Source organism: Felis catus, chromosome A2 (assembly GCF_018350175.1).
Source record: "Felis catus isolate Fca126 chromosome A2, F.catus_Fca126_mat1.0, whole genome shotgun sequence".
NCBI classification, from domain to species: Eukaryota; Metazoa; Chordata; class Mammalia; order Carnivora; family Felidae; genus Felis; species Felis catus.
Genome location: NC_058369.1, coordinates 141,798,524 through 141,812,578, shown reverse-complemented (window position 1 = coordinate 141,812,578; position 14,055 = coordinate 141,798,524). Strand labels below are relative to the sequence as shown.

General features: G+C 36.3%; 1 protein-coding gene and 1 long non-coding RNA gene across 5 annotated transcripts in view; both read left to right on the top strand.

Annotated features, from left to right (window-relative positions):
* Window positions 1–2,507, top strand: part of POT1 (protection of telomeres 1) — an 80,820-nt gene extending 78,313 nt beyond the window's left edge. For all 4 annotated transcript variants that reach the window (XM_006929342.5, XM_006929341.5, XM_006929343.5 and 1 more), the window contains one exon: window positions 1,158–2,507. In XM_006929342.5, the coding sequence (XP_006929404.2) occupies window positions 1,158–1,270 (113 nt within the window). In that variant the 3' untranslated portion in view covers window positions 1,271–2,507. The remainder of the gene's footprint in view (window positions 1–1,157) is intronic.
* Window positions 2,508–2,914: 407 nt separating this feature from the next.
* LOC123384011 lies at window positions 2,915–13,775 on the top strand. Its single transcript, XR_006594494.1, has 2 exons — window positions 2,915–5,425; window positions 8,681–13,775. It is a non-coding gene; the product is annotated as an uncharacterized LOC123384011 (long non-coding RNA).
* Window positions 13,776–14,055: the final 280 nt, after the last annotated feature.

Below are 14,055 nucleotides of genomic sequence, written 5' to 3'. Positions count from 1 at the left end.
CTTAACCCAGTGAGCCACCCAGGTGCCCCTTACAGGTTATTTTTAATCAGACTCTATTTTCCCCTGGTCAGTCTTTGCATTTTATAACAGTTCCAGAAAGATAGCTTTTATACATCCTAACAAGGTTTAATTTACACACTTTTTATTTGGTGTCAGTTTTAATGTTTAGTTTCAATTCTTTTGGACAGATTTCTGGAAATAAAACTGCCATATCAAAAAGGATGGGTTTGGTAGGCTTTTGATACATGCTGCCAGATTGCTTTTCAAGAATATTTTTACCTATTTATAGTTCTTCCAGCAGTAGAGGAGAGTGCCTATCTTGCTCGACTCTTGCCAAGATTGACTATATTAAGTATCTTTCAAAGTTGAACTTGAAGAAGCGCTAAGAAACTTTTCTAGAAGTTTTAAATAGATTTATGGTGGTCATAATCAGAGCTTGGGAATAGCATCTGCATTGTCTGGACTAAGTGCTTGGAACTTGATGGGGAGTTTCAGCTAGACAGGTGTTAAGGGCCTGAGCTGATGTGAACTTGGGGTTCACTTTCTTTGCAGTCAACCAAGAAAACAAAAAAAAAAAACACCTGGGGAGGTCAGTAAGCAATCAGCAGAAATAAAGAATAAAGAAATAGGGGCGCCTGGGTGGCGCAGTCGGTTAAGCGTCCGACTTCAGCCAGGTCACGATCTCGCGGTCCGTGAGTTCGAGCTCCGCATCAGGCTCTGGGCTGATGGCTCAGAGCCTGGAGCCTGCTTCCGATTCTGTGTCTCCCTCTCTGTCTGCCCCTCCCCCGTTCATGCTCTGTCTCTCTCTGTCCCAAAAATAAATAAACGTTGAAAAAAAAAAATTAAAAAAAAAAAAAAGAAATAAAGAATGGGAATGAGATGGCTGCTACCTTTGCGATCAGACGTTTGGGAAACTCCACATTTGATTATTGTGTCCTGTGGGGGAAAAGATTAGTTAGGATTGTTACACAATAATAACATGAACCCAGTGTGTATTTGGAAGGGTAGATAATAATATATTTGGTAAGTGTATTTTATTTACTTCTCCAGCTAAATTAAATATGTTAATTTTTCTGGCTAATCATTATGCTCAGCTACCTATTTTAGAGATATTTGTTTAGTTTTAATGCATAAATAACATTTTTTCTCATCTGTAGATGCATACCCATGGTTGGAGTGCCTCATCAAGTCGTATAATGTCACAAGCGGAACAGAGCAGCAGATTTGCTATCAGATTTTTGACACCACAGTTGCGGAAGATCTAATCTAATATTGTCATTTAGCTTAGCACATGTAAAATACTATAATTTTAGAAAACATCATTTTCTGTGAGATTATTATAAAGATTTAGCTGTATAGTTTGTTTTCCACTTTAACCACAATTTAAAATTCTTTTGGCAAATAGACATTGTGTTACCAAATGCCTACTTGTGGGTAAGTTAAAAATGGTCCCGTTGCTCAAAATTTCCAGTATGATGGCTGCTAGGGATATAAAGGAAGAAGTGGAAGAAGTAAGGACTGTGTTTTCATTTACCCCTTGCAGCCCTTTCAGAGAAGCTGTTTTGTTATCCTGCTCTAAGTTTGTTTTTCCATATGTCAGCCACTGATTTCTCTGCCAGCCATCATCCTAGGCCTGCCTTCTTTCCTGCCCTGATTTTTGTATCAGCAGTGTTAATGATTTTAGCACAGGTATGGGGTTAGAAAATGTCCTTATATTAAATTACTCAGCTTTTACTGAGTGTGAGGGGTGTAGCAGCTGAGTCGTTTTGTTTTGTTTTGTTTTGTTTTGTTTGTTTTGTTTTGTTTTGTTTTGTACAAAGGGATCTGCTTAAACAAGCACTCTTGTTGAGAAGTGCTCTTCGGAGTGAGCTACAGCATACTTAAAGGAATGATTTACTTTAAGTGTACGTGGCAGAATTGCTTTCTCGGTACTATTGACCAATTTAGGATAAATCCATTTCTTAAGACCTGAATTATGTTCTTTTGATTGCTCGTTTCTCTACATGAAGTTATTGCATTCCACCTCGATCTAATAAAGCAGTCAGATTTATAATGTTAGTGACTTATATTACCATTTTTTAATAGTCTTATGTAATGTGTACTTATATTTCAGGTTGAACACAAAATGAGATATTAACTCAGTATCATAGTCCACTTTTTACCTGACAGTGTTTGTGAAGTTTAAAATCATGAATATTCAGTTTTATACAAATACTTCCATATATTTGTATGTATGTATAGATTTATGTATATTATTTGGTAAAGACTAAGACATACAGATCTGCCTAGTTCAGTATCAGTGAAGAATAAATTAACGCACATATTTCAGCTGTTTTCTTTGTTTGCCCTGTGTTGAGTTGAGACATGATTGGAGGCAAAGAAAGCAGGAATGTCACTATAATAGATATTTAGGACCGTCTATACACTAGGTACTGTACAAAGCATTCAACATATATTTGAGTTTCATAAAAACCCATTTTCCTAATAAAACTGATTTCCTGATAAAACTTGATTGATAAGCTGACTTCACTAAGTTCACGCAATATGCTAGTCAGTACTCACCTTCAGGTAATCTGTGTTCAGAGGCTGCTCTGCTAACCACTGTAGGATGCTGGGGCAAAAGCTAGCATGGGTTTTCTACAACTGCGTCCTCTCTTAAATATTTGAAATGACATTGGAAGCAGATTATGAGGGGAGTCAGTGTTACATTTTCTTACCCTATCAAAAAGCTTTTAACATTTTATTGGCAAAAAGGGTCAAATACCTGATTTCCTGTGTTTATAATAACTCTAAATTATTTTTTTTAATGTTTATTTATTATGAGAGAGAGAGAGAGAGAGCAGGGGAGGGGCAGAGAGCAAGCAGGGGAGGGGCAGAGAGAGAGGGAGTCAGAGAATCCCAAACAGGCTCCACACTGACAGTGCCTCATGCCCAGCCCAGAGCCCAACGTGGAGCTTGAACTTACAGGCTGTGAGGTCATGACCTGAGCTGAAATCAAGAGTTGGATGCTTAATCGACTGAGCCACCCAAGTGCCCCAATAACTCCAAGTTCTAGTTCCTGAGTAAATTAGCCCATCCCCCAACCTAACTACCCATCTCTCATCACTGAATTATCAGCTTTTTGGAGATGGTGAAAGAAGCTGATGCTGCTTTTTGGGGGGATGTAATCACTTGGTTCAAAAACATCTTCAGGGAAAAGTTTTGAGAACCGTATAGATGAATAGATTTCAGTACCAATGGTATACTGAGGATACAAAGGTGAGAGAGCCATTTTCTCTACAGGAAGTGCCCAGAAGAGGAGAGGTCAGAAGGTAGGGCAGGTCACAGTGCTGGCTCCAAGTTATCAAAGTCAGATGCCTCATATGAGTCTTTACAGTGATAGGTCACTTCTCTCTTTTCTTTTTTTAAATAGCCCCCCACGTTGTCATCATTTGTTTTCTTTTTTAACTTTTTAGCTTTGAACAAACAAGAAGAGTTCTGTCAACATCTAGTGTTTGTCCAGCTGTGATGTATGCGCCATACCTGAATCAGGAATCCAGAATGCTAGGAGAATTCTATTTCTGGAGCAACAAGTAGACAGTAGTTCATTGTGCCCTGATTTGAGCCATGTCGTCTTTATTGTCCATGTGAATCCTGGTACCTTTCTGGTCAGACTCAAAATTACATAAATTTAAGAAAATAGTTTGTGTACAGCCTCTTTGCTCAATTTCCAGTCCCTGCAGCATCCATTAGATACTACCAGACTGTCTCTTATAACCCCTGCACTGTTTCGTGGGAGGAAGAGAAGGCGTAGCCTAGACAGTCTGAGGCAGTCGATTATACAGTAATGAGAAGTGCACTGTTCACACGCCCTTTGCTCTGTCCCTACCCTCCGTTTTACTGCTTTCTTTGGGGGAACTCGACAGGCCGAGATGCAATGCATCATTCCCCCTCTTTTTTTTTTTTTTTTTTTTTTTAAACCCCTGGTCATGTTGCACTTCGGGAGTTGTTTCTGAATGAATATAGAAAGACTGGTGTTGAAATAGGAGCTGAAGACCCCTCTGTCTCCCTGAGAAAGCCGTCTCCACGCACTAGGGCACCGGCTGCCCAGGTTTTGAGTCCATCTGTGTCCCGTGCTGCCACTTTTTGTAGGTCACAGGGATGGACCATCCCTGTGCTGTTTGGTTTCCAAAGTTAAAGCATGAGTTTGTCACGACTTGTGACTCTCCTTCCAGCCAATTCTCTTCTACACTTTCTGGAAGCTTTCCTTGGGATCTGGTGAAATAGCTAGATTCTTATTGTTTTCACTATTTTAAATTTTGGCCATGTGTTTCATCAAGTTTTGTTTTTATCCAGAATTTTGTAAAATGAAAACAGTGTGCATTTGTAAATATTGAAGCAACAAAGTATATGAAGTTGGACTAATGCTGACTCTTAACTAGTACCCCAAAGCAAACTACTTTTAACTATGTGGTATATGCTTTTCAAGACTGTTTTCCCTAAGAATGTGTAAATATGTGTATATATACGTTTTAAAAATAACATCATGTTACAAATATATTTCTGCAACTTGTTTTTGTCACTTTTATAGAGTTTTTTTATGTCAGTACACATAGGAGAAACTTGTTTTTAATTATTCAGGATAAGTAACTTTTTAGTGGGAATTCTCTGATTATTTGACCTATTTTTGTCGTGGTTTTGGGTCTGTTTATGTGTTTCTATTATTGTGACAGTTTTGGAATTTTATATTTTTATTGTTACCTATTTTGTTGACTTTGTTGCCTTATACTTATTCATAATAATATTTTGTTATTATTTTAGTCTGTGTTTTTGTTTTTTGGGTTTTTTTGGTGTTATTTTCCTTTTAAATAAATCTGAAGCCCCTGGGACCTGGTTTCACTGTATCCACTGGCGGTTCTTAGGTGATCAGAATTTTGAAGTCCTACCCAACTTCTAGTACAGATTAGGACTCTGCCATGACAGAATTGTCTTGAAATATGCTTTAAAAGACTCATTGTAATATATATACATACATATATATATATATATATGTATATATATATATACACACACACAAACACACATACATATATGTTTATGTATACATAATATATATGTTTGTTTATGTATGTGTATATATACACATCTATGTTAATGTAAGAAAGGAGAATGCCTCCTGTAATGCTTTTCATTATGAGAAAGGTGCTATGATGGCTATGATGAGTCACCCTAAAGTTGTAAAGCATCATTTTAGAGGAAATAAAGATCTCTCTTCCTGTGCTTGCCCTTCAGGATCTCTGGATGGTGTCAAAAAGCCTTCTACCCACTCCAGGAAAAAGAACTAGTCAGCTAGTAAAATCTGGGCCTAGTGATATTCCTTCTCTTCCCTCTGATACTTGGAAATAGTATCAGAACTCACTAAACAGGAAGTCACCAGTGTGTTCAGGTATGTGAGATCGTATCTTGCCTTGGCAGCCAGGAAGTGAATTAGTAGCACCATGTATTATTTTTCTCTGCAGAAAGTGATTTAAGCTGTTACGAAATTTGAGATCATGTAAGGTTTCGAAGTGATGGTCATCTTACATGGAGATAAATGTCCTTCCATTTAGGACTGCTTTTGATGGGTTGAGAAGTGTTAGGTATCAATTACAGTGATAAGGATAATGCATTAATGTATATGGGAGCTCTCCTTCAGATGCTCCAACCGATGAAACGTGGATAGTTCAGAGACTCCTCTGCTATTTTTGGATTGTAGCAACATCTTAATGTCTATTTTTTCCCCTTGAAATCTAGGCCATAAAGGCACATTGGTACAGTGTGTGCGTATGTGTGTGTGAGCACACGTGCTGCTTTTATTCTCTACTTTGAATTCACTTTGCAGGGTACTACGTTAGAATTTTCCTAACAACCTAGTCCACAACTACCAAAGAAAGACATTTTAAGCTTGAGTGAAAAGTTTCTTTTATTTCATCTGTTCACAACATTCTGAAGATTTGGAGCGTGTATTTGTTAAATACCTTATTATCTGTTAATATATTCCATCAAATATTGTTAACAGTTTCTAAACAAGTACCCTTTTATATACAACCTTAAATCTATGGTATATCCTTTTTTTTTTTTTTTTTTTTTCCTATACCTTCAGAATGATTGTTCCCTTCTTTGAAATATGAACTCCCAGGGGCGCCTGAGGGTGCTCACTCAGTAAGGCTTCCAACTCTTGATCTCAGCTCAGGTCTTGATTTCAGGGTCATGGGTTCGGGTCCCACATTGGGCTCTGGGCTGGGAAGGAGGCCTACTTAAAAAAAAAAAAAGACATAGGAACTCCCAGATAAAAGCCAATTTGTTTTTACATATGACTCTCTTCCTCAGCAGATTTTTTGTCCTCCATTAGAGGGCAAAGTCCTTTTAGAATGTAAAACTTGTATCAAGTTTAGCTACCTCTTTAAATGACTTTCTGTTGCAGGCTTCCATAACAGTAAATAGAAAAGACAACACATTTGAAAATCAAAAGTATTCATTTGTGAGTCACGTGAAAACATAGCTTGCAGTGGATAGGCATGGTGGTGGCTTTTATTTGGTTGGTTAAGAATCCTATGTGTTCATTCCCATTAGATGAAGTTCAGGAGCAATAAACTTATTACTTAAATTTTGGAATCATTGGCAAGTATTTCTGCACAATGATCAAAGCTTGAATGGAGGTTAAGCAGAATATAGAGTACAAAATAGGTATGTATTTAAAAGTCAGCTGATACATTTATATTCATTTATTATTCATATGGTGTCTGTCTCCATAAAGGATTTCATGTGGTTTACAATAAAAGACAGACATGAGACACAATCTTTAGAAATAGGGCAAGAGGACAAGAGCTAAAGAGAGGAGTAGCTATTAATTCATTATCCCTAACATATGGGATAGTTATAAAACCTAAGCTATGGGTTTTGAACAAAACTCATACATGAAAATGTGACCGATTTCATGGCTCTTATTCACAAAGTTATTAGGAGATACAAGCCTTTTATTTATCTGAATATTAAGAGTAACAAGGTGGATTTTTATACTAGGCACACTAAACAACAATGTCTTTTTGTAGTGATGGTTATTTTAAAATGCAGAAATTTGTTCCAAAATGGTAGGATGTAAACTCTGCAGGTGGAAGAAATAGAGCAAGGGAATTTTCCACTGGCTGTCCACTTTTTGGCTCTTCTTTGAGGCACTTTCTTGTTTTGTTTTTATTACTAATGATGAATGTAAAATGTTTCCAGTATCTCCACATGCTCAAGAATTATTAGAAGCATTAATTACTACAGGACAGACTTATATTTTTCTGGTATTAAATCAGTTCTCTTCTGATATAAATATCATTGAGAAAATTAGCTTTTCTTACCTTTTCCTATTGTTGTTACAGGTAATGAAAGAATTGTCTTGTTTTTAGTGTTTAATGTCCGGAAGAATACGGGTTTTAATGAATCACAGTCGTTTGGAAGATGTGTACTCCCATATTTCACCCTCAGTGCTTCATGGGAAGTGTTGCTTAAGTCCTAAGTAAAACAAGCTTCACACCGGTGTCCAACTAACTGGGAATTTGCTGGGAGGGTATTTTACCTATGCCAAATTTCCTAAGCTCTAAATTCCCAAACGTTAGATCTAGTCATCCTTGATCCCTCTCTTTCATTCATGGCCCACATCCAGTCCATTTGAAAAATCATCAGGATGCACTCTTTAAAATATGTCCAGATTTTGACTACTTACCACTTCCTCTACTACCATGCTGGCCATGCTTCCATCTTCCCTTGCCTGGACTACAGCCTTAGTTTCCCAGTTGGTCTTCCTGCTCCTACAGCTTCCCCACAAACTATATCTATCCTCTATATGTAGCTAGGCTGACCCATTAAAATGTAAGGCAGATAATGTCATTTTCCAGTGTTTTCTAATGTCACACAGAGTTGAGATTACCGTGGCCTTCACCACCATGTGATCCATTTCCTTTCTACCTCCCTGACATTATGACCTTTCTCCTCTCACTCTGTCCAAACACTGGTCTCCTTGTTTTTTCAACGTACCAGTAAACTTCCCCTTCACAGGCTTTGTACTTTCTGTTGTCACTTTAGTCTGGACATTGTTGAGCTATTCCAGGTTCCATGATTCACTCTCTCACATCCTTTGTACCAATGTGACCTAATTCAGAAAGTCTACCCCTGACCATGTAAAAGACCATTCGATTCCATCATGCCCCCCTCCAACTGACTTTTCTCCATTGTACTTGCATAACATACATTTGTTCACTTGTACTCTGTTTCCCTTCCCTAGCAGCATATGAGCTCCTTGGGGAAGGTGTTAGATTTGTTCCCTGATGTTTACCCAGTGCCTAGAAGTTCCTTTTTTATAACAGATGCTCAAGAAATATTTCTAGAACGAATAAAGTGATCATCTCATATTTGAGAGCCCAACTCAAAATCTGAGACTACTAGAATGTATTAGCACGTAAGGTGAGTTTAGAGCAGTGGTTACCAGGCACTCAGAAATTTGTGCTTAAAAATAAAACCAAGATAATTTTGATATAGATCAAATGAAGATTTTATGAGGCTGAGGCTTAATAATTTGCATTTTTAACAGTCTCCACAGGTGATTCCTTTGCAGGTATAAGATTTAGTACCTTTATTATAGAAATTAGAGTATGGGATCTATATCTGCTTGCTTCAGACATTGTATTACCTGCCTGATGCTGAAAGCCTTTGAGCTGAAGTACCTTGATATGGAATCTGGACCAGTCAGTGCTTCTTGACCTTGGCTTCATATTATAATCATCTGGGGAAAGAGCTCTCAAAGCATCAGATCCTGGGATGTCCCCCTCAGCTGTTGTTTAAGACTGCATGGATTCAATCTCTGGCTGCACTTCTCACTGGCTTTTTGACCTTAGGCAAGTTGGTTACCTTCTCTTGGAAACTGTGAGTAGTAATAGTGCTCCCTTCAGAAGATCATGGAGGGGCCCCCGGTAAATGATATCAAATTATATATGTAAAACACTTAGAATCTGGCACGTAGGAAACCCTCATAAAGCATTAGATAGTATTACTAAGTTTTGGTGACAAAAACTGATCATCTTTATTGCTATTCTCTTACAAAGAAGATTTGAGATTTATTCTATTCTACTTTGCTGATTCCTTAACTTCCAAGCAAACCCAGCTGCAGTGGTGACAAAGGGAAACAGCTACATCCTCGGGTTATTTCAGGCCCAATCTAGTGAAGCTGCTACCTATATGGGAACGGAATGGAGTGAATGGCAGTGGACCAACTGACCAAAGAATCCTCTCCTGAGATGGTCATTTTGGATAGTTTTATTTTTTCAAATCCCATTTTCTCAAATATCTCATTCTTATTGGGAGAAATAAGAGAAATAAAATAAATTCAAGAGAAATATCCATCATTATGTACCAGTAGGGCTGATACTTATTTTAAAATAGGGGCTAGCTTGACTGAGTAACAAGGGGAGGAATCTGAAAATAGCACAGTGTGCAAGCGCTAAAAAAGAATGAAAATATTCTTGTTCCGTTGAAAAAACACAGCTCTGAAACAATGGTAGAGATGGAAGAAAATGTCATGGGGAAATTTCACGCGGAAATTATTGGTCAGTATAGTCTGTTTATAAAAGTCTCTTCGGTTTCTTTGAGTCAGTTAAAACTAAAATACAAGTAAAGCTATGGATTTCCCAGTGTTTTTGTCACTCAGAAGTGGTTATATTTAGTGCCATTGACTAGGTATTAGTTGTTTTTCGGAAAGTCATCAGGAAAGTTTTTAGTTAATATTTGGTAAGATCTAATTTTGGAATGGGCTTCTATGACTCCATGTACCTGTCTCTTCTTGTAACAGAAAGTTAAACAAAGAATAATGATGTAGTACACTACAAGTGTTGAGTCCCTATGGTTTTAGTTAAATCTAAATGCAAATCAAAATGCATTTTTTATGCCAGGATATTTGGTGAGCTACTTTAATGCTTATTTTATGGTTCCACAGACCATAACTGACACCTATTTGAAAGCACTCAATTTCCAGTATTGAATGTGCAAAATTGCTTTCTACTCTAAGATCACAAAAAGGGCATGTGACGCATACCATAATTTATCTGCCTCAGAAAATAAGATTTGGTTCTTATAAAGAGGACACATGTTAGGTACTTAAAATTTACTGAAACCTGGCTTGCATGTATTCCTTAGGCTTGATGATACAACATTTGGTTATCCTAAGGTAGTAAGACAATTCTTTCAGACAAGACTACACCCGCAAGATCATGGCAGAGGAGGTCAAACCACATGGCATTATCCAGTTTCCTCCCTTTAATTATAAAGGAAGCCAACTCTGCAGACATTCAGAACCTGATATGTACCTCTGGGTCTGATTTAATACAACTAGTGCTAATCACTGAATTCATCTAATCCTAAGCAAAAGTAAGAAATCAGCACAGATTTCTCATGGGTGATTGTATAATTTTTAAAGCTTTTTGTAATGTTGAAAATAGTTTAAGACCCTTACGTTCTACCTATTACTTTTCTAATGCCCTCCAATAGTTCACAAATTCAGACTGTAAACCAGTCAACCAGATGATGCTTAAAATAATTTCTTTCCTCTTCCAAAGTGAGAATTTCTCTTTGGCATCTGAAAGATCTTTCTTGGAAAACTTTAAGTCATCCACAGTCATTTCAGTATTTTAAGGAAGAGGCAAATCAATTACTTAGCTCCTCCTTCATCTGAATGGAGTTGTTTCTATTGTTTTTGTTTTGTTTTTACTCTTGATTTTAATCTGTAGTGGGTGGGTCAAACACTAGTGTTCTGGCAAACCAAAATGTAATCATTAATATTGTTTAAGTTCCCTGGCAGTTCATTTAGGAAGTAGGTGATATTTTAAATGGAAAATTACAGACTTAAAGAAATAATAGTGTACATTCGAATGACCCTTACAATTTACAGTGCGCTTACACAGAGTCCAGATTGGTGGTATTGATCTGCTCCAGATTCTCCTGTGTACCTCCCCCAACCTTGGAGCAATGATTAATTTGATTTTCTTCGTTTGTAGAAAGAATTTGCAAATACAATTCTAGGTATGTGGAATGTGGTTTGAGTTAAGTGGATAAAGAGATGAATATGATATTACACTGTTTATTTAGAGTCTACCTCTTCTAGTTTAGGGGATTATGAGGAAACCTTCAAAAGGTCCTTCCTCCAATGAAGATGATAAAAACTATTGTGCTCATGTGTTCCCATCTTTGTGTTAGAAATTTTTTCTGAAGATATATTAAAAAAGAAAAAAAATAGCTTCTAATGGTGTTAGGAGTTGAACTTTTTCTGTAAGGTTATTTAGTGGCACATAGTTAAAACTTTTAAAAAATTGTCCTCTATATGCCAGTTTTTCCTCTTTTATGATCTGCAAAAAATTGAGAATGACTGTAATGCCCAAAAAATGTTTAAAAAAAAAATGGAAACAACTATAATGTCCCCAGAATGCTGATTAGATAAATTACCAATCACCTTAAAAAAAAAAAAAAAAAGAGTATAATGCAAACTTCAAAGATCATGTTTTAGAATACTTAGAAAATTCTTCTATTTATTGTTGCATGAAAAAAGTATATCAACAGTTTGACCCCAGTTCAGTCTGTGTGTCTATGTATATATTCAATGATCAAATTTCACTGAGCATTTACCTTGTTCAGAGCTCTGTGATGAGAACTGGGATAGCAGCAGTAAATAAGACCATCCCTTCCCTCAAAATCATACGCATGCCAAATAGTACAGGCAGAACCAGTCAGAGTGCTAACGGTTTGGGATTTTGGTGTCTATTTCCTGTTTTAAACCTGACTTGACTTCTCCGAATCCTAGCAGGATCATGTATCAACTCATATTCAGACTACAGCATAAACATGTTTTTGTAACTTTATTCACTTCATGCACAGTCAAGGAAGACCCTAGCAGAATAAAAGTTATTTTCTTAAGCAGCTGAAGAAAAGCAATCTCAGTGTAGCATAGCATTTATGATAGTCTCCACCACATGTTGCTACTCTCTAAGATAAAGAGTGAAACTAATGCAAAGAGCACTCTGGTGTCTGGTATTTGCATTTTTCGACTAAGAGAGGCATTATTTTAAAACCTAGTCAAATGTTTCTAGGGAGAATTGATAGAAAAATAGAAGAACTCTAGAATATTACTAATGCTTTGGCTATCCAGAATTTGTGTAAAATCGCTAATTTAGTATCTATCCAATAAGTCAAATACTGTGCATGGTCTGTCACTTTTAATTATGCTAAAAATCCCAAATAGTTTAAGTATCAATTCATAATTTTCCTTAGAAAAACTCTTGATTCCACTGGGCTTCTCAATGTATTGCATAATTCAAGGAAACAATTGCTGCTTTTAAGTTAACATTATGTAAAATAAGTCACATATTTTTCATAAGCTTAACATTAAGCAGAATTTGTTATTTCTTATGTCCTTAGTGATGAGAAGGTTAATTTTGTTAGGACTTTATGGATGAATAGAAGTTCAACTTAATATTAAAAGATTTGACAGGAATTTTTGCTGCCTTTTTAGTTGTGAACTCAATGATTAAATTTTGCTCCCACCTTAAAAAAAATCATCAAAATCACGCTACAGAGATAATCAAAATCAACACTTACATTTGTGACTTTAGATCTTAGAAGTCTTCACTTACTGCTTAAATGGCAGTAGGCCATTTAAGCCTTCCTCACAAAATTATGATAATTGATATATGTCATTGCCTTCACATTAGCAGTTTTGGATTTGATAGGCAGAAAACAATCCATTTGATAGATCTTTTCTGCAATACTCAAATGTTTGTTTCACTGATTCTGATCAGATGTATGTGGTTTGTATACTTTGGATTTGTTTATTCCTCCATATGAAATCTATTTGAAATTGCTTTCCAAAAGGAGAAGAGGATGGATTTGGGGCTTGTGAATGCTAAACAGAAACTTTAATTACACATGTAACAGAGATGTGCTTTCGACTTCAAGCTTTAAAATACTGACTTTGTATCAGTATACATATCAGTATACATCAGATGCATAACATTTGAGTCATGAGTATGATGGAGAATGTCAGAATACTAATCAGTTTTGCTGTATAGCCACTATCCATATATCTCTTTAGAGAGCAACTCCTTTTGATCCCAAATAAATCTGAGTAAAAGTATCCTAAGTTCAATGAGATTAGTCTGGCATTAAACCCAAACCAAATTGTCCTTGCTCTTGCCCTGCCTTACCCTGATAAAGCAAATAGTCTAAAACAAGAGCAACAAAAAGAAAGAAAATTATCAATTGGAAAGTCATTATTCATCTAAAATTTGAAAACCAGGCATGAACTCAGATAAGTTTAGGAACGTTTGATTGCATAGTTTTAGTCTCAAAAGTGAATTTTACTGAGTAGTTTATGTGGTCTCTTTTGTCCTTTCATTTAACACATATGCATGAATATCTGCTGTGTCAGAATAATAATTCATCATCCACTATGATTATCAAGAACAAATTGAGCAACTCTCCTTGAGATTCCAAAGAAGAGTGGAAATCTCTACTAGGCCCAGAATGTTCTTATAACTGAGAAAAGTCAGCTGGACTGAAATGTCTTATTGGTTCTGGCATTAACTTAGTGTGCGATCTACCATAAATGACTCTGCTTCCTTGGGCTGCATTTTTTTTTCCAGGTTCAGATATTTGTCATCTTTTGAAGCAATATTAACTATCTGTCTTCTGTAGTGAACTTTCGTAAGAATTAAAGAAGATGCTCCTGTGAAGCTTTTCAGTGTATTTATTTGTCGTAAAATCAGTGCAAACCACTTTCATTAAGGTCAGCAGAAAACTCTTCTCAAGATTTTAGAAACCTTCATTTTCAGATCTCACATGCAAATATATTTGGCCTTTAAATTTCCTCCACAAATTAAAATAACAAAGATTATTTGCAACTTTGTCCTAAATGCCAGATTTTGGGCTTCTGTAGTAGTAGGACAAAATAGCAAAATAAATACTTTATGGATGTGTACCTTCATGTAAGAAAAAATGTGTTGTGGTTGATTT